This window comes from Narcine bancroftii, chromosome 14 (assembly GCF_036971445.1).
Source record: "Narcine bancroftii isolate sNarBan1 chromosome 14, sNarBan1.hap1, whole genome shotgun sequence".
Taxonomy (NCBI): Eukaryota; Metazoa; Chordata; class Chondrichthyes; order Torpediniformes; family Narcinidae; genus Narcine; species Narcine bancroftii.
Genome location: NC_091482.1, coordinates 4,758,884 through 4,781,144, shown reverse-complemented (window position 1 = coordinate 4,781,144; position 22,261 = coordinate 4,758,884). Strand labels below are relative to the sequence as shown.

Below are 22,261 nucleotides of genomic sequence, written 5' to 3'. Positions count from 1 at the left end.
TGGATGTCGGATAGTTACGGCTTCTGATTGACCATGTACCGTCCCAATGGGCAATCTCATTAAGATTTGCCAATCCTGATTAGTGCAAGAAGTTTCAAAGCCCTTTCCTCTAACTCCCAGCAACGACATCCTCCCACCCATCTCAATGCCTTCCAGGCCAGTCTTCAGAATAACTCCAAACTTTAGAGCAATCAAACAACTTTCTGAGCCTCACTTTTATCTTATTTCTGCACGAATTTGTCGCCAAACGACGGATGTCGTAACTTGACAATTAATTCAATCGAAACCAAAACCTTTGCACAATTAATAAATCAAAGCAAACGAAGAAGAGACCGAGAACGTGAGAACTAATCCCGGAGGGTCTTCGGGAGACAAATTTACCGAGGGCTCGGCGTCCCAGCTCCGCAGCTCAGGCCCAACCTCGCCTCAAGCCTGTGGCCCACCCCAGGATCGCTCACGACCCTTCAGCAGAAGCTATATGTGCTGAGAGGGCACAAACCCCACGGATTCCTTCCAACTGTAATCAGACTCTTGACTGGTCCTCATTCCGGTGAAAGATGATGACCCTTTCTCTCCTTTTATCGTCCTTTATCACTGTTTTCCTTCACCATTTGACTGCAGTTACATCGCTCCCCACACTTGTGATCATTGCCGTACGCATAAGACAAATTAAATAGAATTTAATCACCACAACTGACCGGACTCATGCACCTTCGGCAGCAGCTCCCAGGACGTCGCGTTCAGACCGTTTTTTTTCGGCGCATGGGGATGACGTCACCGCAAGCCCGCCCCGTGTTGGCGAAGGCTGAGGAAATTATTGAGCAGTTTCGAGGCCGGGGGGGTGGAGTCAGTATGCTACGTCACAGGTGGTTGTGAACAGAAACACGTCAACTTCCGGTGCGGCTCCTGAGCAACGGAAACAGCGCGAGGAGAGGAGTGTGAGGCATCGGAGCGGTCGCGCGCGTTCGCTCGGGTATGAGGGCAACCGGCGACCAGCAGCAGCGGGATTCCGCGGTGTGGGCGTGGCGGGGGTACGGGAGGTGGGGTAACCGGGTACCGGCGTTGGTGGTGGGGTAACCGTGTACCGGCGTTGGTGGTGGGGGTGGCGAGCGGGTAACGGCGTTGTTGGGGGAGGGGGGTAGGGGAAGGGTGAGGTGAAACTATGAGAATAAAACCTATCTATGGTTGTGTGGAGGACGGGGGGTGTGGAACGGGGGGTCCTGGGGAGGAGAGGGGACGGGGGGGGGTCCTGGGGAGGAGGAGGGACGGGGGGGTCCTGGGGAGGAGGGGGAACGGGGGGGGTCCTGGGGAGGAGGGGGAACGTGGGGGGGGGTCCTGGGGAGGAGGGGGAACGTGGGGGGGGTCCTGGGGTGGAGGAGGGGGGACGGGGGGGGTCCTGGGGAGGAGGGGGGAGATGGGTGGGTCCTGGGGGGGACGGGAGGGTTCCTGGGGAGGAGGGAGGAGGGGGGTCCTGGGGAGGAGGGGGGACGGGAGGATCAGGTGATGTCCAGGGGAAGGGGATTGGGGGTCCGGGGGACGTTCTGGGGAGTCCGGGGGACGTTCTGGGGAGTCCGGGGGACGTTCTGGGGAGTCCGGGGGACGTTCTGGGGAGTCCGGGGAACGTTCTGGGGAGTCCGGGGGACGTTCTGGGGAGTCCGGGGGACGGGACAGGAGATGTGGGTTGTCTTGGGATGGGGGACAGGGAGTTCTTGGGGACGGGGAGTTCTTGGGGACGGGGAGTTCCTGGGGACGGGGAGTTCCTGGGGACGGGGAGTTCCTGGGGACGGGGAGTTCCTGGGGACGGGGAGTTCCTGGGGACGGGGAGTTCCTGGGGACGGGGAGTTCCTGGGGACGGGGAGTTCCTGGGGACGGGGAGTTCCTGGGGACGGGGAGTTCCTGGGGACGGGGAGTTCCTGGGGACGGGGAGTTCCTGGGGACGGGGAGTTCCTGGGGACGGGGAGTTCCTGGGGACGGGGAGTTCCTGGGGACGGGGAGTTCCTGGGGACGGGGAGTTCCTGGGGACGGGGAGTTCCTGGGGACGGGGAGTTCCTGGGGACGGGGAGTTCCTGGGGACGGGGAGTTCCTGGGGACGGGGAGTTCCTGGGGACGGGGAGTTCCTGGGGACGGGGAGTTCCTGGGGACGGGGAGTTCCTGGGGACGGGGAGTTCCTGGGGACGGGGAGTTCCTGGGGACGGGGTGTTCCTGGGGACGGGGTGTTCCTGGGGACGGGGTGTTCCTGGGGACGGGGTGTTCCTGGGGACGGGGTGTTCCTGGGGACGGGGTGTTCCTGGGGACGGGGTGTTCCTGGGGGAAGGAGGACGGTGGGGGGGGCATGGGGGTGTTGAGGGTTGGGACGGGGTCTGGGGAGGGTGTCGGGGAGTCTGGGTGAGGAGGGGGACAGGGTGCTATGGGGAGGGTGAGGAGGGGGACAGGGTGCTATGGGGAGGGAGAGGAGGGTGGGCTCTGGGGCAGGGAGGGAGAGGAGGGTGGGCTCTGGGGCAGGGAGGGTGAGGAGGGGGGGGCTCTGGGGCAGGGAGGGAGAGGAGGGGGGCTCTGGGGCAGGGAGGGAGAGGAGGGGGGCTCTGGGGCAGGGAGGGAGAGGAGGGGGGCTCTGGGGCAGGGAGGGAGGGAGAGGAGGGGGGCTCTGGGGCAGGGAGGGAGGGAGAGGAGGGGGGCTCTGGGGCAGGGAGGGAGAGGAGGGGGGCTCGGGGGCAGGGAGGGAGAGGAGGGGGCCTCGGGGGCAGGGAGGGAGAGGAGGGGGCCTCGGGCAGGGAGGGAGAGGAGGGGGCCTCTGGGGCAGGGAGGGAGAGGAGGCTGCCTCTGGGGCAGCTGTGAGAGGAGGGGGCTCTGGAGCAGCTGTGAGAGGAGGGGTGAGGAGTTAAGAAAATATTTTATAATTGTAGTGAGGAGAGAGAATGACAGATTTGTTGGGTCAGTGGTAATTCTGCAGGAGAGAATGGTTTCTGTTTTGGGAATCGAGACAGGGTCCTGAGGTTGTTCTGATTATATTTTATCTGGGTTATCTCTAGATGTTGGCTGTGGTAATGATAACAGGACAGTTTTGCTTTTTCTAATATGTTTTTCATCTGCAACTTGTTTATTTGTGACTCTGATATTAAAAAGTTTTTAAAAAAATTATTTCACATTGAGGCTCATGTCTCCCATGTTGTTAGCTTTTGGAGCACTACTCTGATCTGTCATCGGAGAGGGTTCCTTTGGAGCGATTATTCAGGATTTTGATGCCAGCACAAATGCAGTAGGAGCAGTTAATGGGCTTCTCAATTGACACATCAATATGAAGGAATGGAGGGATAGCTCTGAGTGCAAGCAGCAGAGTTTTAGTTTGGTGTGGACATCATGTGCTGAAGAGCCTGTTCTGATGTGTGCTCAGTTTAAAATGTGAATAATGAAGGGAATGTTAAGATGAGGGTTACAAATACTGCAAAAACATTAGGAATGAGTTCATTTATGGCATTTCAATTTGTAAAGCAAGACTTTTTTCCATTTCTAGAGATTAATTTAGCATTGTGTATTAATTGCTCTGACCTCGTTTATGATCTAAAAACAGAATCCGAGAGGTAGTCAGCAGGGAGTCAGCATTTCTGAAAGGAGAAATAGAAACGGTTAATGTTACAGATTGAAAACCCTTGGCAAGTTATGATATCTGGTTTCATTTATGAAATTCAGGACTAATAAAATGAAAGTTTTTCTGAGAAATTCCAGTTACCATCAGCTGTCATGCATTTTTGTCATGCCACTCTTGTGTGTTTTACCAGCATATTGGAAGGAGGAATAAATGCCATGCATTTTAAAATCCCTGTCACTTTTGTATTTTGGAGGATGCAGCGTGTAATTGCACAATGTGACCAATCAGGATCAATGTTGAATTCAAGGTAGTAATTTAAATGGATGAAGTGTTTACAATTTTATCTCACAATACTCCTCAGTCAGAAATAACTAATTTCCACACTTAAGCATTTACACCCTACTCAATTATTTTCATTCCCTATTTCAATGGTTTTGCTTCATTGTCATTCAGTGTGGAAACAGACCCTTTGGCCCAGCTCATCCATGCTAATCAAGTTGCTAACCTGAATTCGACCTATTTGCCTCAAAAAATATCTAAACCATTCGCATCCATGTACTTGTCAAAATGTCTTTTAAGCATTAAAATTGTACCTGTTTCCTCTGGCAGCTTATTCCATCTACCCACCACTCTCTGCTTGACTCCTTGATGTTATTCCTATCTTAACTTTAATGTATGTCTTCTAGCTTTAGACTCCCTTACCCTGGGTAAAAGACTGACTGTTCACATTATCAATGCTCCTCATAATTATGTATACCTTTGTAAAGATTCTTAGAATCAGAATCCTGTTTATTGTCAAAATTTGTTATTTTGTGGCAGCCGTATTGTGTATTACAGAATAATTGCAATAAATTACAGTTCCATAAATACAATATTTAAAAATAAAAAATTAGTGCAAAGAGAGAAAAAAGTGAGGTAGTGTCTATCGGTTCATTGTCCATTCAGGAACCTAATTTTCAAGAGGAAGATGTTATTTTTGTAATGTTGGGAGTGCATCTTTTATCTCCAATGCCTCCTTCCTGATGGGAGCAGTGTGAAGAGGGTATCGCCTGGGTGGTGAAGGTCCTTGAGGATGGAGGCTGCTTTCTTGAGACACAGCCTCTTAAAAGATATCCTTAATGGATTGAAGACTATGATGGTGCTGGCTGAATTACAACCTCCTTTAGCCTTTTCTTGTCCTGTGCATTTCCTGTCCTGTCTTTGATGACCTACTCCAAATGAAATATAGATGCTGGTGAGCCTTCTTCATGATTGCGTAGTCATGATGGTCCCAGGTTGGATCTTCAGAGATGTTTACGCCCAGGAATTTTTACTCTCTGCTGCTGATTCCTTGATGAGGACTGGTTTGGGTTTCCTGATTCCTTTTCCTGGTCCACATTTCCTTAGTTTTGCCTAAGTTGAGTGCAAGGTTGTGACACCACTCAATTTGCTGATCTATTTCACTTCTGTACGCTTCCTCATTGCCATCTGTGATTCTGCTGACAACCATGATGTCAACGGCAAATTTGTAGAAGCATTTGAATTGTGCCTAGCCACACAGTCATTGGTGTAGAGGGAATAGAACAATGGGCTAAGCACACATCCTTGCAATGGGTCTGTGTTGCTCCGCTAACAGGAGGAGGAGACATTGTTATGGATCCGCACTGACTGTGGTCTTCCACTGAAGAAATCAAGGAACCATTTGCAGAAGGAGGTGCAGAGGCCTAGGTTTTGAAGCTTGCTGACTGGTACTGAGGGGAAGATTGTGTTGAAAGGTGAGCTGTAATCGATGAAGATCAGCCTGATGAAAGTATTGCTGTTGTCCAGATAATCTAAGGCAGAGAGGAAGGCCAGTGAGATTGTGCTTGCTGTAGAACGATTGTGGAGGTAGGCAAATTTCCGTGGGTCCAGGTCTTGGGTGCTAGTTAATTCTGGCCATGGCCAACGTCTCAAAGTATTTCACTACAGTAGATGTGAGTGGTACTGGGAAATAGTCATTGAGGCAGCTCCCTCTGCTCTTCTTGGGCACCAGGATGATTGATGTCCTTTTTGAAGCAGATGGGAAGCTCTGAGTGCAACAATGAGAGGTTGAAAATGTCCATGAACACTTCAACAAGTTGGTTGGCACAGATTTTCAGTATCCTGCCAGGTACACCGTCTGTGCCTTATGCCTTGCAAGGGTTCACCTTCTTGAAAGATGTTCTGAATTTGACCTCTGAAACATGTCACAGCTTCTTCAGGGATTCTCATTGGTACAGTTGAATTCTCCTTTCAAAGTGAGCATCAAAAGTGTTCAGCTAATTGGGGAGTGAAGCATCATTATTTCTTAATTACCTTGTTTACCTATGGTGTCTCTTTCATGGAATTTTTTATTTGTTTGCACCCCTCTGTCTGTTCTAAGATCCTCTTCTGGACCCTGCTATTCACTGTCCAATCCTGATCTGCACGAACTTGCCAAAATACGGCATTTTGCACTTGTCAGAGTTAAATTCCATCTGCTCTTTCCCGGTTATATAAATTTTTGTTGTAATCTTGGATAACATTTGTCACAGTCAACTCTACTGCCAAGTTTGGTGTCATCTGCAAGTTAACTAACCATGCCAACTACACTGTCCATCTGAAATAAACACAACCGTAGGCAGTGAAATCAAAATATAAGGATCTTTTGGCTCTTCAGCCTTTGACAACCAATTAACTGCGCTTTGAAGGGTAGGAGGAAACTGGAGCACCTGGAGGAAACCCACATGGACACGTGGAAAAAGTACAAACTCTTTACAGAGCGCCAGATTTGAACCCGGTCGCTGGCACTGTAACAGTGTTGTGTTAATTGCTACTATATCAATGACAAACAGTAAACCCAACACTGATCCTTCAGGCACAACACTTGTCACCACCAGCCTGTGACTCCTGCCACTAAGCCAATTTTGAATACTTGACCAGTTCACCTTGGATCCCACTTGATCATTTTTGAATCGTCCGATATTATTTTTCAGAGCTCTAATGGCACATGGGCTGTTTATCAATGACACAAATTACTGGCATGTTGGGTTTGTGAATGGAACACATGGATCTAACTGTTATGACATGTATATTTTGAATAAATTTGGTTCACTAATTTGCATCTGTCTCCCATTTTGCATACTTCTGCCCTTTTTGTATTCTGCTTTTGTAAAGTCTTATGTTGGCTTGTCTCTTATAGCATATATACTTGAATGATTCTGTGCATTTCTTTTGTAAATTTGTCTTGCTTGACCTTTCATAAATTATTTCCCAGTGTGCTAAGTATTAGTTCAAAGGTCTTGTCTTGTAGTTTCACGATCATGGAGCAATGTCTAATTTATCCCTGAGAAATAAGTTGAACATTAACCAATACTTTAGCATTTTAAGGTAACTTTCATACTCCTGTTTCATGTATATATTTAGAAATAGTTCATGCACATAAAATTCACTGACTGGATTTGGAGTTTAATTTGCTTATTTCACTTATGGTTTTTTGATAAATGTTTATCAATGTACAAAATGCTGAAAGATAAATGTAATTTATAAAATCAATTTTAATATTGCATAGGGGAGAAGATTTATTTTTTTCATGATTGGTCTGAACCATCCAAAGAATACTGAAAACTGGGGAGAAAAATTGTGTGGTAGTTCAATGAGTTTAAGCTTTTTTAAGAAGTTTTTAAAATTGTTGTCGGGATTCCATTTTTCTTGATTTTTAGTGCATTGTAATGAGAAGACAGCAAATACAGGATACTAACTTTGTGACTGCTGCACTATAACACGAACCACTGTTGTATGTTTTCATGCTTTGTGAGGATATCAGAATTTAGCAGGACTTGACAGAACAAAAAAAAACAAATAATTGACTTGGGAGAATTGATTGTGTGAAAGGTATTTTAAAGGGATAGACTTTATAAAAAAAAAGCAGAATTTTCAATTTAATTGTAAGCTTCATCTTGTGTAAGAATAAGGGGAAATATTCAAATCCTGGGCATTTTAAAAGTTCCAGCTGTCATAGGTTGCTTGGAATGAGAGAGCAATTATTTATGAAAACTGAAATTTGTATTGTACACTGGTGATGATCCCTGTAAATAACTGAAAGGAAATTAAATAACTCAGAAAGGAAGTAAAAGAATAAAAACTGGGTATGTAGAGGATGGAAAATGAGCAATATCAGATACTGAAGAATGGAAGGTGATATGAAAGCTGGCATTTGGTTGTGTCCTCGATTTTAAAATCAATTAATGTGTATTATTCCATCCAAAATACAAACCAGGTATCTTCCAGCTTTGATTCGACTGTGCTCGGGGTTTTTTAAAAAAAAAAGGTATATAATCATTGGTTATCAGCATATATTAAGTCAAGGTTTCCACTCAGCCTTGTGATTTGCAAAATATTTTGTCTTGACGTTGAGTTGGATAGGACTTCCATCTTGCCGTATGGTTCAGGATTCCCATATGCCTATTTAGTATTTTCTCTTAAGGTGTGTGAGGTACTACCTATAAATTATTGGTCAGAAAACCGGTTTATTGGTTTCTGTGATTTGGGTTGATGTGCTAGTCTAAGCTGAGAGTTGGTGTAATAGATGTTCCTTGTGTTGACTGCAGTCTGGGATTTCTAGATCTGTGGATTTGAGATAATCTGTTTACACTGGTCTCTGGGATTGAGCTGATTGCTAAAGTGCATTAATCACTGAAACGTTGCAGTGGATTGGAAAAATCAAAGCAGCACAAAAGTACCATATGAACACATCTAGAATAGTAGTTTTCAAACTTTTCCTTTCCACTCGCATAGTAATCCCTGTGCCATTGGTGCTCAGTGATTAGTAAGGTGGTGTATGGGTGGAAAGAATAAGTTTGAAAACTGCTGTTTTAATCATACTTAATTGACTTGTTATATGCATGGTTTCATAACTCCAGAGGAAATGGGCCAGTGACAATTTTTCTCAAGCAAAATGTTGCAGAAGCAATTGGATCGAGAGCAGTGGTTCTCAATCTTTTTTCCCCATTCACTTATCACTTTAAGCCATCCCTCACTAATCACAGAGGACCTATGGCATAGGGATTACTATGTGAGTGGAAAGAAAAGGTTTGAAAACCACTGATCTAGAACATAAAACAGTGTAGCAGATGAAAAGTCATTGACTGAACTTGATGCCCAAATTAAATTAAAACTCTGTTCCTTATTAATGATGCATCTGTTCTGTGTACATTCATGTGTCTATCTGGAAGCCACATGCAGGAAAAGAAGGAATTGTAGTGTAATTAGGCTTGAAATTTCAATGAGAACTTGCACTATTTACATAATTGCTGTTCACATTTCAATCCCTCTAACTTGTGAATCACATGGTTTATCTTTTTGGCAGTTTTTTGAAAGTTGAAATATCCCTTTTCAATGTGTTGTCTAGAACTGAACATCATGTTTTGATGCTGGTTGAATAAATGATTTAATGTGTTAGGATAAGTTCAATACGTTGGCTTAAATTGTATTTGTTGTATTTAACTTGAGGTTATCTGATCATTTTGCGTGCACATTTATTTTATTGAAGTATTTGTCATTCCCTGAATTTTTTTTGTTTTCATGGCAAGCTTCATCAAATGATATTTATTTTCCAATGAGAGTTGTAAAAATAAACCTTGGTAAAATGAACTGTCACTTCTCGGATTTCACTAATGTTTTTAACAGATTTGTAAACATTTAATCTTATCCAGTAAAGGTTATTTAAAATGTAGCTATTTCAAATTAACTTTTTTATAATATATATATATATATATCACTGACATTGCATTTGATTATGGCTAACAATGAAATACAATTTCTTTAGGAAAAACTTGAACACAAAGGATAAACATTTTAGTTTGTTTTCTGAAATCAGGCTTTAATCTCCCACCAGGACAACACAGAAGATATGATTTCAGTGTACCCAGCTCAAAATGCTTTATTTATTTTTGCGTATTGCAGAATCCAACAAACTTTTGAATGGTTTGCTGCTTTTGTTTGGTTTACATTAATATGGTGGAATACATTGCTTAAAATTTCCTTGTTAATCTTAGATGGAGATAGGATTATTGCCTTCAAAATAATGGGCTGAATGACCAGAACTCTGATATAGATGAGGCAGCTTTGACCTAATTTATTCATAAATTCACTGGTTACACTCGACAATGATAATTTTACTTCCTGAACACCTGAATGTATTTTATGGATTTTGGACTTCTGATCATGAAAATATTTTTAAATGTTCTTCCGCATACAGTTTTTAGATATAGCATATTTTTGTGATTTCCTGTCACATTTTAAGTCTACTTCAAGCATAAACATGTCATTGAAAGTTCATTTTCTGCACTGGCATTTGGACGTCTTCCCTGCTGATCCGAGTGTAGTCAGTGATGAAATGATGAAAGGTTTCACCAGGTCATTGCGACCATGGAAAAACAGAATCAGGGCAATTGGAGTTCATCAATGATGGCCGACTATTGTTGGACACTGACTTGAGAGGCATCAGATGCTAAGTACAAATGAAAATCAGCGGCAAAGCATTTTTAGTTCACTTGATCTAACACAATGTGTCAGTGTAATAATGCATTAAACATGGTAAATTCAATAAAAGTTAATTTAATGCTTCTCCAACATCCTAAGTGACACAGCAAATTGGAAATGATCTTTGTGTTCAGCTTGAAGTTGTCTTATCATAATCCCCAATTTTTTTTTTCAGGAAGCAAACCTTCGGTGGGGGGGGGAAATGTCCAGTGTTATCTATTTGATATAATTTCTTGCATTTCAAAAGTAACTGTGGAATATAGATATTGCTGGAAAATATTTGGATATGCGAGGTTTTTTGCATAGAGCAGGGCAGTTCACATGTTTTTGTTTTAGTTTGATTTGGATATGTTTTGCATTTAGACTTGCAAGATAGATATCCCTCCATATTTGAGTGTTTTGACCCAACTGGAGGCCTATCTAGAAGTAGCTACTTCCACCACTACTCCTAGCAATCTATTCCAAGCACCTGACATTCTCTCTAAAATTTTTGCCCTGTTCAAGATGTCCTCCCCCTCACCTTTGATGTTTTTACCCTGGGTAGGTATGTGTCAATGCTTGGAAGCCCTTCCATGAGGCTTGCAGACTCCAGGGGGGCAGCAGACAGTGCAGGGCACAGGAGTGTGAGATTAACATCCTGCTGAGAAGCCAGGAATACCTTATCGTGTAGAAAACTAGCAAGGAGCTTGACAGCCGAAGGACTCGCTGTAAGCTGCTGGAGACTAGCATGTGGGAACCAGATATTGGAGCCAGAATTTGTGCATGTGCTTTCTGAAGGGCCTTGGATGTTAACATCTTTGGTTCCAAACCAAGGTCGGAAAAGGGTGATTTGGATGGCTGGACCTTTTGCAGTGACATCATAGGAGTTGGTGGTATCCAAGTCATCGTGGATACCCTTGGTGGTATCCAAGGGTACATTTAAGGGACTTTTTTTGTTTTTTCTCTTAGTAGTGGTGTCAGACTAATGATATCTGTGTGCCTTTACTGGGAAACAAAAACAAATATCAATTAAGTACATGACGTTAAAGGAACCTTGATAGCTCTCTGCACTGTCCACCAACCTTTCTATCATCTGCAAACTTACCCACCCACTTATTTTTTCATCCAAGCTGCAAACAACAGGGGTCCCAACACCGATCTCTGCAGAACAACACTGGTCACAGACCTTCATCCGGAACAAGTCTAACACCACCACCTTCTGTGTTCTGAGCCAGCCAATTTTGTATCCCAATCTATCAATATTTCATGAATCCCATGCATCTGCACGTTCTGAATTGGCCTACCGTGAGAGACTTTGTCAAACAGCTTGCTGAAGTTCATGTTGACATCATTCCCTGCCCTATAATCCTCATCAACTACCTTTGTCATCTCATAGGAATCTCGTTTAATTTGGTAAGACATGTCAGAACCCTTCTATGCTTGTGAACTCCCTCATCTAAGGTTAATGTGCATAAAACCTATTCCTAAGTATCCTTACCAATAGCTTTTCTACCACTGATTTGAATCTTACAGACCTATTATTTCCTGGATTATCCTTTTTTCGCCCTTGATCAAATGCACATCAGCCACCCTTCAGTACTCTGGGACTGGTTCTGTCATCAGTGAGGATACAAAGATCTTTGTCATGGCTTCAGCAATCTCTTCACTTACTTCTTTCAATAACTGGGGATGTTTCTCATCAGGCCTGACTTTTTCACCTCAATACTCCTCAAAAGCCACAACACTGATAGTTTCTTGACCTCAAAATGTCAGAACACATGAGAATTCTCCACATAATGCTCTATCTCCACATTATCTTTCTTTCTTTGGCTTGGCTTCACAGATGAAGATTTATGGAGGGGGTAAAAGTCCACGTCAGCTGCAGGCTCGTTTGTGGCTGACAAGTCCGATGCGGGACAGGCAGACACGGTTGCAGCGGCTGCAGGGGAAAATTGGTTGGTTGGGGTTGGGTGTTGGGTTTTTCCTCCTTTGCCTTTTGTCAGTGAGGTGGGCTCTGCGGTCTTCTTCAAAGGAGGTTGCTGCCCGCCAAACTGTGAGGCGCCAAGATGCACGGTTTGAGGCGATATCAGCCCACTGGCGGTGGTCAATGTGGCAGGCACCAAGAGATTTTTTTTAGGCAGTCCTTGTACCTTTCCTTTGGTGCATCTCTGTCACGGTGGCCAGTGGAGAGCTCGCCATAGAACACGATCTTGGGAAGGCGATGGTCCTCCATTCTGGAGACGTGACCCACCCAGCGCAGCTGGATCTTCATCAGCGTGGACTCGATGCTGTCGGCCTCTGCCATCTCGAGTACTTCGACGTTAGGGATGAAAGCGCTCCAATGGATGTTGAGGATGGAGCGGAGACAACGCTGGTGGAAGTGTTCTAGGAGCCGTAGGTGATGCCGGTAGAGGACCCATGATTCGGAGCCAAACAGGAGTGTGGGTATGACAATGGCTCTGTATACGCTTATCTTTGTGAGGTTTTTCAGTTGGTTGTTTTTCCAGACTCTTTTGTGTAGTCTTCCAAAGGCGCTATTTGCCTTGGCGAGTCTGTTGTCTATCTCATTGTCGATCCTTGCATCTGATGAAATGGTGCAGCCGAGATAGGTAAACTGGTTGACCGTTTTGAGTTTTGTGTGCCCGATGGAGATGTGGGGGGGCTGGTAGTCATCGTGGGGAGCTGGCTGATGGAGGACCTCAGTTTTCTTCAGGCTGACTTCCAGGCCAAACATTTTGGCAGTTTCCGCAAAGCACATTATGCTCCAAGTATAAATTCCCTTCTTTGGACTCAAGTGGCTCGATCCTCTCCCTCGTCATCCTTTTTTTTAACGTAATATCTTGAGAATTTCTTTAATCCTGCTCATCAATGATATCTCGTGGCCCTTTTTTGCCCTAAGACCCTGCTTAAGCTTTTCTTGCAATCTTCAAATTCCTCCAGGGCCCAGTCTAATTGTAGCTCTTGGAACCTTTACACATGCCTCTTTCGACCAAGTTCACAACCTGTTTTGGCATCCAACGTTCTCTTACCTTGCCATCCCTATCATTTGTACTGAAACATGCCAGTCCTGGACTCTGGTGCTTGAACAACTGCTCTGTGTAATTTGTGGGGTTGCCCGATGTCAAGTTTATTGTCATCTGGTTGCACAAGCGCAACCTGACGAAACGGCACTGTCTGGTCCTTGGTACAAAATAGGCAGACACACATCCGGACATAACACAGGCAAACAGTACGAAGGCAAAACAGGTATTTCATCCCAATAAATAAATATTATTTCATGAATGAGAGTCTCAGAGAGTTAGTGTGACCAGTTCCTTTGGTCATTCAGCATTCTCACTGCCCATGAGAAGAAGCTGTTCCTCTGCCTATGGTGTTGGCTCTTCCCCACCTGAAAGAAGCTGTGTGCAGGTTGGAAGGGGTCCTTGATGATTTTGTGCACCCTCTTCAGACAGCATTCTCATGTCAATTTGGGGGGGGTGGGGTTGGGAGGAGGTGGGAGGAGGAGAGAGACTCCAGTAATCCTCTCTGACACTCTTATGGTCCTGTGAATTGTCCTCTGATCCATTTCTCTGCAGTAACCGTTCCACACTGTGATTTAGCCGGCCAGGATGCTCTTCCTGCAGAAGGGTGACATAATGGTAGCCTTGCTAGTTTCAGTCTGACAAATGAGGTGATGTTGAGTGTCCACGAAGGTCACTGGTTAAGCGAACTCCAAGGAACTTGGTGTTTCCAGGATAGGTCACTCTACTACAGAGTTATTGATGTGTGGCCAGTCCTGGTCCTGAAGTCTCATCATCACCTTAGTCTTGTCAACATTGAAACTCAGGTTGTCACTCTCACACCATTTCATGAGATTTTCCACCTCTTCTCTGTAGTGTGACTTCTCATTGTTGCTGATGAGGCCAATGACGTGTCATCTGCAAACTTGATGCCACTATTGGAGCTGGATCTGGCGATGCAGTCATGGGTTAATAGATGAACAGGAACAGGTTGACAACACAGCCCTGAAGTGTGGCACTGCTCAGCGTGACATGCTTCATGTTCTGCTATGGGTCTGGATGTACTGGTCTTTCTGTTATGAAGTTCAGCATCCAGTTATAGAAAGGGGTGTTGAGTCTCAGCGAGGACAGCTTCTCCACCACACTCTGGTGAATGATTATCTTAAATGTCGAGCTGAAGTCAATGAACAGCAGCCTGACAAATGAGGTGTTGTTCTCCAGATGGATCAGGACAGAATGAGGCGGCTCCAGCATCCCATTCATATCCAGAGGCGCCCTCCGGATCTGACAGTGGCGGGGAGACTGGTGCCGTAGCGCTACCCGTTATAAAAATGCGACAGAGCAATGGCCACATTACCATAATCCTCCACGCAGCTGGAATCACTCTGTGGTTCCAGAACAGTCCAGCTGGTGGGGCTTTATGGGTAGGGAAGACGTCCATTGCTCTGCTGCAATTTGATCCACAGAGAGCAGCGCCGAAGGCTGAAGCAGCCCGGTGTGGCTGTGCCAGCCTGTGCCGGCCCCCGCTGCCACGCTGGCCCTGGAGAGAGAGAGGGATGACTGCATCAGCCCACCCCTAAACAGGCATTTAGTGTGGCTGAACATTCAGATTGATCGGCAGAGCGCAGCGCTCCACTAATTATCATTCTCCTAGAGGGGTTGAATTATGTGGCTCAGAGACTGCCTCCACATGGAGGTATGTGGTTATGTGTTTTGGTGAATGTTTTCTGCCTTTACATTTGGACTTTTGCCCTCTCTGGAAGTGGCTCTTGTTTTACACAGTTCTGTATCTAATGCATGTCAAATGACCTCTTGAATGAGAGGGTTTCAAATTCCTCCTGAATTATTTGTTTCATCAGTTGGTGTCTGTTGTATATTTATTTTCCCCTTGTTCAAATGGCTTCTATATGGTGAAACCAAAAGCACATTGTGTGCTTGCTTTGTGGAGTACCTGCACTTGGTCTACTGGAACAACTCAGCTTCTGCTCGCCTGCCATTTTTATTTGACACTTCATCCTACTGATTTGTGTGTGGGTTCCTGCAGTATATGACACCAGTGCAATCTCGAGAACAATACTTCCTCCTCCTTTGGTCATGATGCAGCCTTCCAGACTTCACAGTGAATTCTATAACAACTCTAAGACTGGAGATGATGAAATATAGATTGAAAAGGAACTCTGTAGCTCAGGCAGTATTTGTGGCTGGTTGATGTTTTGGGTCCAGACTGTGCACCAGGATCAATAATGTTAAAGAGTGATAGCCAGAATGATGTTTATTGTTAGGCACAGAAGTTCAATACACATTGTACAGAAATTCTTACTTGCTTCAGCTAAACAGTTAAGTGAGATACACCAACAATTGAGTACATTAAATTAACTCTATATGCAAAGAGATAATAAATGCAATGGATAAATTATATTCAGTTACAGTTGTCCATATCACCATATACAGCACAGAACAGGCCAATTTGGCCCTACGAGTCCATGCCGGAACAAATCCCCACCCTCCTCATCCCACTGACCAGCACCTGGTCCATACCCCCTCCAATCCTCTCCCCTCCATGTAATTATCCAGTCTTTCCTTAAATGTAAATAACGTCCTTGCTTCAACCACCTCTGCTGGAAGCTTATTCCACATCCCAACCACCCTTTGCGTGAAGACATTAATACAAGAGAGTAAAAAGTGACATTTCACTAGTGTAAACTTTGCTTTTTGTGGTCTGGAGTAATTTATGGTTTAGGTAATGAGTGTTTCAAGACCCTGCTAGCTATTGGATTAAAAACTGTTTTTGAACAGAGAGATATGCTAGTCTTCCTGAAGGTGGGTGTGAGAAGTGGTTGTGATGATGTGAAAGTCTGCCCCCACTCTGGACTTGTAAATAAATTTTCAGGACTTGTGTAAGGTCAAACATCTTTATTGCTTTGCAAAGCTTAAGTACTCCTTCACAGCAAGAGGCACAGCAAAGCAGTGAGCCCTGCTCCAAGGGAATCTCCTCTCTCCTCCAAAGTACAGCAATATTTGTACACTCACAGTACGTGACAGTTTGTTTTACAGTTTTCATAGTTACTTAGTTGTAACACAATCCTGCTATTACAAGTTATTCCACTTTACAGTGGAACCCCAATTTAACACTAATCCGGATATAACGCAATCAGTCAGCGGACCCCCTTTTCCTCTTTCTAGAATTGAAATTGTTTTCAGGTCAAAATGAAATGCACCATTAGAAGACCAAAACCTTTTTCAGTGAAAGATAAAAGTCAAATCCAAGTTGCACGTGACCTCAGCAGACCTGAATCAGTACTTTGTGGTTGGAAATCTCAAGAAGATAAGTTACGCACCTCGCTTTGGAAAGTTGAGGAGGAGGTGGGACTGAAGGCCAAATGCATGAAGACAACCAAAGATGTCACTCTCGATGACTCCCTGTACGAGTTGTTTGTTCAAGCGAAGAAGGCCTTCCAGTTTCTGGGCCTATTCTCAAAGCTCAAGCCGGGAAGTTTGACCAGCTGATCGACAGAGAAACCTTGCAGTTCAAAGCTAACAATGGATGGCTAGACTGGTTTAAATGTCATGGCATTTCTCAAGGGTTAGTGTCTGGAGACATTTGCTCAGCTGACAGTGCTGCCACCAGCAAATACCCAGCAGAACTAAAAACTCTTAGAAGAAGGTGGCTACATTTAAGAAAAAGTGTACAACTGTGATGAAACAGGCCTCTGCTACAAGATGATCCCAGACCGCACACTGTCTAGCAAAGATGATGCCCATCTATATGAGGGGTTCAAACAATGCAAAGATTGCGTGACCTTGTTGTTTTGTTAACAAGACTGGAACACAAGTTAAAATTGCTCGTGATTGGCAAAATTTGCTCACCCTGCTGTTTCCACCATGTCAACATGAAGTCGTTACAGTTCGAGTGCACGCATAGCAGCAATGTTTGGATGACCAGTGTCATCTTGGAGGATTGGTTTTACAAAACATTTGTCCCTGCTGTCCACACTTATTTGCATAAGCAAAAACTAGAATTCAAAGCTCTTTTGCTTGACAACTGTCCCGCCCACCGGCCAGCTGCCAACCTAGTAAGCCATGATGGAAAGATCAGAGTTTGTTGCCTCCCAAAGAATACGACATCTCAGATCCAGCTCCTCGATCAGGGATCATCTCTGTGTTCAAGCAGAATTACAAGTGTGAATTAATTCGTAGAATTGTAGATGAATCAACAGTGCTGGAAAACTATCTGAAAAGCATAAATGTTAAGGAAGTGGGAAGGGCTGGGCAGCAGTCAGAATGCTGAGAGAAGGGTCTTGGAGCAGCTTTTTCATCCTGACAATTCATCAAGGAAAATGTTGATGAGCAAAACTTTTACGGCTTTTCAGATGAAGAGGTGGGTGAGGTGCAGAGGCTGTTTGAAATTAGCAAAGCGGATTTTCACCAGTGGTACTTTGCTAATGACGAGAGCATCTGACAGACTCTGAGATTGTCAGTAATGTTACTATAGGCATCAGTTTCTGAACCACAGGAGGATGACGGAGGAGCCTCCACCCCCAAAATTGTCTGAAGCCATTGAGTAGCTTGAGGCTAGCCTACGTTGGTTGGAGACCCAGGATGTGGACCACATAAAAATCCTCCAGTTCAGAAGCTTTTTGGATTTTGCTTGTTGACAGCGACATGCTGCGTTCAGGCAGCGAACACTTGATTGCTTTTTTAAGAAATAAAATGATGATTATAAGAAAGAAAAAGATGATCACAAATACAGGTATTGTACATGTGTTTATTTAAAAACGCTGTATTCATGACCCTGATTTTCTTTTGTCCAGAACCATCACGTAATAATGGGGTTCCACTGTAATTACTCCAACATTAAATATTTTTCATCATTAATCAGTTAGTAACTTTCACCCAGGAAAATGGCATGAACTCAGCATCTGCTGATCACCTTAATTTAAAAAAAACAATTATTAATCCTCACCTCTGATAATGGCAGGACCTTGGCGATCTGCTGATCACCTTAAAATCATTTTTTGTCCTTAATCAAACAATGATTAACCTTCACCTGTGATACTGGTAGAACCTTAAAGTATCTGCTGAACATTTTGTTGTCTTGTTTATATTTCAAAAGTTCTTAGTCATGCGGTTACAATGTTAACCCATTGTGTGTCACTACACTTCAACAATGATGGCTGAATGTGTATGTGAACTTTTGTGTGTGTTGATATTTCTGTTAAAAAGAAAATAGGCACACACTGTATATCCATATAATGTGTACAAAGTTGTAATGATGCTCAATAAATGAATTTTGAAAAAACAAATATGGCTGACTTCTTGAGGCAACGCCAACCTGTAGAGTGTGGTAAGTGTATTAAACACCTAATTGAATATTGTTGGATTATAGGGGTCTCTGGAAGCATTGGAGAGAGTCCATAATACGTTCTAGCAACTTGCTTGTACAATCAGAAATATCTTGATAAGCCTGTCACCATTGCTTTGAAACTGAGGTTTTTGCCCGTAATTTTCTGAGATGTCTGAGTCTGTAATGTATCTGTGGATGGTGAGTTGCATTTGTGGATGGTGAGGTAGCTTTTTACCTGAAAATGTTGAATGAACGAGATTTGGAGATAGAAGAGATTTGAACCAAATTTGGGGAATTTTAAATTGAAACATCACTGCCGTGAAAGTTGATATCAGTAAGCACTGGGTAATAGGTGAAGGGAGCTTTGTCCAATTTGGGATACGAATAACCTCACTTAGGATGGAAGGTGGCTAATCCAATACCCTCCTCGTCAGCTGTGTTTGGAGGAAACAAAGAAAAATGTTCTGATTTCAGCATGAGGACAGATGAGAAATGGCAATATCTGGGTGGTAGTAAGAAGTCTTGGTGAATTGAGGATGGTGTAGACTTGAATATTGGTGATGTCACAAGGTTTCTTTCGTGCTTCAAGCTGCTACCTTGTGGACTAAAGACCCTTACCTCCCCCCACACCCCTTCCCCCAACTTCCAGAGTTGTTGTGAGTGCTATGATGCTACCCTTGGTGCAAATTCATTTTCCTATTCATTGCAATCCTAAGCTCTGTAATTATGCTCTTTTTGATGTATGAATGATAGAGATAACCTCGAAGACTGTTCACATAACAATCCTTCACAAAATAAATGGTATTTTGTGATAATACATTTAAATTTAACTTTTAATGGGGACTTCCTCCTTCATGGTATTAAAATAAACACAGCATTGGAAGAAATCAGTAAGTTGGCCATTATCTGCGGCGGTAAAAGTTGTAAGTTGATGCTTTAGGTTGAGGGCCTGCATCCTTATTGAGGAAAGTTTGCCACATATACAGTATAGAGGTGTGGGGAATAGGATAGTAAGTGTAAGTGATGGGTGAAAGCAGATGGAGAGGGGATTGCTTGCAAATGGAACCTGTTTTTTTTTTTTGGCGGGGTTGGGAACAGGGACTAGTGCGTGACAGGTGGAACCAGATCAGGAAGGGATGATGAGCGCATGGAACTTCGTGGGGGGAGAGGAACTGGCAGGAAAGGTAAACCAAAGAAAAAAACTTAGTGGACAAGTTATATGTGGAAGGGGAATGACAGATACAGGAACTGAAGAAGTCAGTATTTGTATCATTGCGTTGTAAGCCAACCAGATGGAATCTGAGATGTTTTTCTACTTTGCATTTGACCTCTTGGTCGTCATAGAGAAAGCGGATGTATCAATTACCTCCCAGCCTCTGTCCATCAATCCCTCCCCATCGGATCCCATCTATCCCCTACCTACAGCTTCTATCCCAAACCCCTTGTACAGCTATATTTTAGCAATTTTCCACTTTCATTTTCGTTCTGATGCAGAGTCTTGATAAGTAATGTTGACATACTCATTTTTTGCCTCAACAAATGCTGCATGACCTGCTGAATTCTTCTAGTGTTCTATTTTTTTCTTCTGGATTCAAGAACCTGTAGTGTATTTTTTCTTCTTTATTATAATTTTTATTTAAACCAGTAAAATGACCTTTTTCTTAGAAATTGATTTAAAATTCACTATAAAATGTATTTTAAGATTCTCTGAATGAAATCCATTTGTTTTTGCAAACTCCAGAATTGTTCCTGACATTGGGAAACTTGAACAGTTTGTATCATTTTAAAATCTGAACAACTGGTTGCATTGTGATGTGCTCTGTGGGAATTCTTTAAGCTTGTTTCACACTTGAATCTTTTTACATTTAAAAACCTGCATTATTACCATTTACACAACCTGTCTCAGGAAGCCAGCTAGCTTGTTCACACAGAACAGAAGAAATGATGGGTCAGTGAGTCCTTTTTACACAGCAAGTCGGCTTCCGGAATGAAAGAGGCAGGACCTCACGTACCTATTCCTTTTCTGTTTTGACTTGGCAACACTCGCCCCACTTTGCCCCTGATACTACCTCACTTGGCAGATAAAAGACAGGTCTGGAATGACCCTCAATCTGCCTCTTCGAGTTTATGCAGATTTTCCCAGCTTGAAGAAACAGTGTAAAAGGGTAAAAGTCTCAGCTTTTTGTTATACTGTGACAGAAAGTCAACTGAATTGTCAGCTTTATTTGAGGCCCATTTAGACTAGAATTGATCTGTCAATGAGCTCTCAAGATAGTACCATGATATTTTGTAGAGTTCAATTATTCCTGAAGAAAGTTCAGGAATTTTACCTCATTGGTCCAAATGTTTATTCCTTTTGTTCCAAATGTAAAATAGAATTTCTTGCTCTCTAGCCTAGTCTGGGGTCCTTTTCTTCATTGAAGTTGTCTCCTTTGCTTTATTAATGAGGGGAAAATGCCTCCTGTTGCAAGTTTTGAATTGGATTCTCATTTGTTCTGACAGGAAATTTATAAAATGGCAGAAAAGGAAAATGTTCACGAATCGAAGCATCACCGACCGAGAATGCAGAAAGAGCAGCAGAATGGTAATTTTACAGGTCAGTTGATCTCTGCAGGTTGTGAACGCAGCACAACTTTTGAAAACAAGAGTATGAATTTTCATTGCAAAATTCACGTGCAAAGATTTTACTCACACAATACATTCAAAGTCTTGCTCATATTGGGAGTCATCGCCATACTGTATGGAACAGGCCATTCAGCCCAATTTGTCCATGCCATACCAGTTGGTATTCTGAGTTATACTCATTTGCCTGCTCTTCACCTTTATCCACTTTAGTCCTTTGTGTCTATCTATCTGTTCAAATGCCTTTTGAATGTGGTAGTTGTACCTGCTTCCATACCTTCCTCTGGCAGCTTGATTCAGATGCAGATTGCCCTCTGAGGAGATGAAGTTTCCCCTCTTGTCCCTCTTGAATCTTTGCCCTCACCTGAAGCCCCTCTAGTTCTAGGAAGGTCTGTCCTGAAAATAGACTGAGCATCCACATTAACTGTGCCCCCTGAGGTCACCTCTCAGCCTCCAATGCTCCGGGAATAAGGATCCCGCCTGTCCAAGCCTGACAGTCTTGGCAACATCCTGATGAAGCTCCTCTGCACCCCTTCCAAGATAATGAAATCCTTCTGATAGCTGGGCAACCAGAACTGCACACAGTACTCCAGTTGTGGCCTCGCCAATGCCTTGTGCAGCTGTATCCCATCCTTTGTTCTCAATAACCTGCCCAATGAAGGCTTTCACCCCCTTGTCTACCCGAGTTAGAAGTTTCATGGAATGATGTGGCTCTACTCCTGGGACTCTATTTCTCAACTCTATTTCCTCACCTACCCCAATATAAACCCTGGTTTTCCCGCCTTACCTCAGATTCACCTGAGGACTATTGTGTCTACTGGCCATTGATTGTAAGCTATTAAAAGCTCCTAATTTAGAGTGCAATCAGTTGCATTACAATTTTAATAGCTTAACGTTGAAGCACTTCCTGTGGACTCCGAGGCCCTACCCTGGGTTTACTTATCCAAGTGCATTGTACTTTGTGAATTGTACCATTTGTCACTCCTTCGCCCAATTGATCTAAATGAATGGGCAACCTTTTTTAAATCCCGCACTCCACCATGTGTATTCCTTGTGCCATAAGTGCTCTGTGATTAGTACTGCTCTAAACCCAATTGTTACTGAAGTATTTTGCTTGAGAAAAATTGTCATTGGCCCATTTCCTTTGGAGTTATGAGACTGCGCACATAACGAGTCGATTAGGTTTGATTAAAACAGTGTTTTTCAAACTTT

The 22,261-nt window shown here is 43.8% G+C and overlaps 2 protein-coding genes across 9 annotated transcripts in view; one reads left to right on the top strand and one right to left on the bottom strand.

Annotated features, from left to right (window-relative positions):
- Positions 1 to 22,261, bottom strand: part of ptrh2 (peptidyl-tRNA hydrolase 2) — a 62,682-nt gene that overhangs the window by 18,071 nt on the left and 22,350 nt on the right. For 2 of the 4 annotated variants that reach the window (XM_069910990.1, XM_069910987.1), the window contains exons 1-3: positions 18,047 to 18,175; positions 3,547 to 3,602; positions 699 to 906 (exon numbers count right to left, since the gene is read on the bottom strand). In XM_069910990.1, coding sequence (XP_069767091.1) covers positions 699 to 707 — 9 coding nt within the window. In that variant the 5' untranslated portion in view covers positions 708 to 906; positions 3,547 to 3,602; positions 18,047 to 18,175. Of the gene's footprint in view, positions 1 to 381; positions 650 to 698; positions 907 to 3,546; positions 3,603 to 18,046; positions 18,176 to 22,261 lie in introns of those variants that run through there. The other 2 variants (XM_069910988.1, XM_069910989.1) reach the window with 2 other exon arrangements.
- Positions 868 to 22,261, top strand: part of rps6kb1a (ribosomal protein S6 kinase b, polypeptide 1a) — a 211,542-nt gene continuing 190,148 nt past the window's right edge. For 4 of the 5 annotated variants that reach the window (XM_069910978.1, XM_069910976.1, XM_069910979.1 and 1 more), the window contains exons 1-2: positions 868 to 973; positions 20,930 to 21,023. In XM_069910978.1, coding sequence (XP_069767079.1) covers positions 20,942 to 21,023 — 82 coding nt within the window. In that variant the 5' untranslated portion in view covers positions 868 to 973; positions 20,930 to 20,941. Of the gene's footprint in view, positions 974 to 18,304; positions 18,428 to 20,929; positions 21,024 to 22,261 lie in introns of those variants that run through there. The other variant, XM_069910977.1, reaches the window with a different exon arrangement.